A 2,097-nucleotide genomic window follows, 5' to 3' on the forward strand; every position below is an offset into this window, starting at 1 on the left:
CCATTATAATTTCACGTTTTGTGTTTGTSTGYGTCTTTCCAGGTTGAAATRAATTTAATCTCTCTGTGTAATCTCAAACATTTAGCCCCGCAAGAGCTTGTAAGTAGCTTAAATGTGTCTGATGTCTATCTGACCAGCTTTCCTGCTCAGTCAATAAAAACAACATTAGGTCATAAAACGAAAAAGAGGATTTTTACTGTAACACCACAAAATAAAAGCTCTGGGGTAGAGAGAAAATAAACCACGGTTTATTTATCGATCTTTCACTGAGATTTCTGTGAAGAGCTTTCTGGGATTCACCGACGTGCAGCACACACAGGACCTGAAGAAAACGACTGGAACAGAATGGAATTTGAAACGTTTTAGCCAAAAATGTTTCCATGGTCAAGGTGTTTTTTGCAGAAACGTTTCAGATTTCGTTTTGTTCTCCTACTGCGTGGGTGAAAAGGGTCACCATTCAAGATGACTACTGTGGCTAATGGACCTCAACAAGACAAAAGTAACTGTAGCTCAGTCAAGTGTTCAGATAATGTGCTAAAATTAGCTGTAATAGTAGCGGTAAGCTATCCCAACATATACTGAGACATCTCACAATGCTGTGTGCAGTTGTGCATATTGTCATTTCTAAGGTTTCACCCACTTTGTTACTTTACTGCATTCAATGATCTTAAAACTCATTAAAGGGTGCCTTCTTGTAAGAAGGCCTTGTTTTTTAATGTCACGTGTAGCTCATATAAGTGTCTTCATGTTATGTGTGTGTTGGTTCAGGGCTAAGACTGCCTCATGTGTTGGGATTCCTCTGTGTTCTGGTCCCCACTGACCACCATCCTCTCAGCATCAGTGGGATGTCCCAGGTGTGTCGCCTCCTGGCCTTGCTCCTGCTCTCCAGCTGCACAAAGGTACAGCTCCTCTCTCTGTTCCTCTCTCTCTCTCTCTCTCTCTCTCTCTCTCTCTCTCTCTCTCTCTCTCTCTCTCTCTCTCTGTGTGTCAAAGCTATATGCAAAGCTTTAATTCTCCCCTACTTTACGTCTCCTTGGGTACCATTGTGTGAGACTGAGAGGTCCCAAGTGGAAAGAATCTGTGTTAAAATGTRACAAGAATCTTCAGGATGCACACTTTCCTTCAGGTCTCCTCTGCTAACTCCCTGGAGCTTGTGAAGGAGCAGTGGAGCAGCTACAAGGACCAGTGCCTGGACTTCATCAATGCCACGCCCCCTGCCATAGGTCAGTCCTGCTCCTCCATGCCTGAATAAGATGCATTCGGACACAGAGCCCTCTACAGGCCTGCTCTCTTTTACAGGACTGGTGTGCAACAGAACATTTGACTTGTATGCCTGCTGGCCTGATGGACTCCCAGGCACCARTGTCAATGTCAGCTGTCCGTGGTTCCTGCCATGGTATGACAAAGGTCTGTATGCGGGTGAAAATTTATGCAAAAAATAAGTTTACATTTTTTAAAAACAYGATAAAACAACTCTATGCAGACTAAAGTAAGTCCTGAAAGTGTGGAAACAAGGCCCTTTGCTCCKGCTTTTCTTGCATCCATGTGAGTTTCTGTTTGAGAAGGCAAAATCTGAGGAGAAAGCATCTGATGAATTTTGGCAACTCCTTTGATAACCATCACACATGCCCATTAGTCCCCATTGTACCAAAATTTCCAGCCTAACCCTTAAAGCCTTCATTTTTGCTCCTGACATTCTGTCAGTTGCTGTGGAGAAGTTGTTCAGTTGCTGCAAACCTTTGGATAAATGCGTTTAGATTGTAAAAAGAAAGTGTCGTTTTTAACAACAACAAAGTTGATTTGAAGACAACCTCTTAGGGGTGTTCTAGGACAAGTTATGACACATGTGGACTATACAAAACATGTTCATTTTATTTAATTCACAAAACAAATCTCAGATAATGAGATTTGTGACGCGCCACGGGAAAACCAGCAACAAGTCGCTGAAGCACAAACCGAGAAAAAAAGGAAAAACTATCATTTTCTGAGAAAATAGTGATTTTTGTTTTTTGGCAAAATATACAAGTCCTTCTCAAAAAAGTTAGCATATTGTGATAAAGTTCATTATTTTCTGTAATGTACTGATAAACATTAAAC

At 41.5% G+C, this 2,097-nt stretch overlaps 1 protein-coding gene across 1 annotated transcript in view; it reads left to right on the forward strand.

Annotated features, from left to right (window-relative positions):
* Positions 1 to 768: 768 nt before the first annotated feature.
* The window catches only part of LOC106526660 (glucagon receptor), a gene marked incomplete at its 5' end in the record, with an annotated part of 69,833 nt that continues 68,504 nt past the window's right edge, over positions 769 to 2,097 (forward strand). The window contains 3 exon segments of the mRNA XM_014021300.1: positions 769 to 899; positions 1,127 to 1,223; positions 1,300 to 1,407. Of these exon segments, the coding sequence (XP_013876754.1) occupies positions 846 to 899; positions 1,127 to 1,223; positions 1,300 to 1,407 (259 nt within the window).

The sequence above is a fragment of the Austrofundulus limnaeus genome, unplaced genomic scaffold, assembly GCF_001266775.1.
Source record: "Austrofundulus limnaeus strain Quisiro unplaced genomic scaffold, Austrofundulus_limnaeus-1.0 Scaffold286, whole genome shotgun sequence".
NCBI classification, from domain to species: Eukaryota; Metazoa; Chordata; class Actinopteri; order Cyprinodontiformes; family Rivulidae; genus Austrofundulus; species Austrofundulus limnaeus.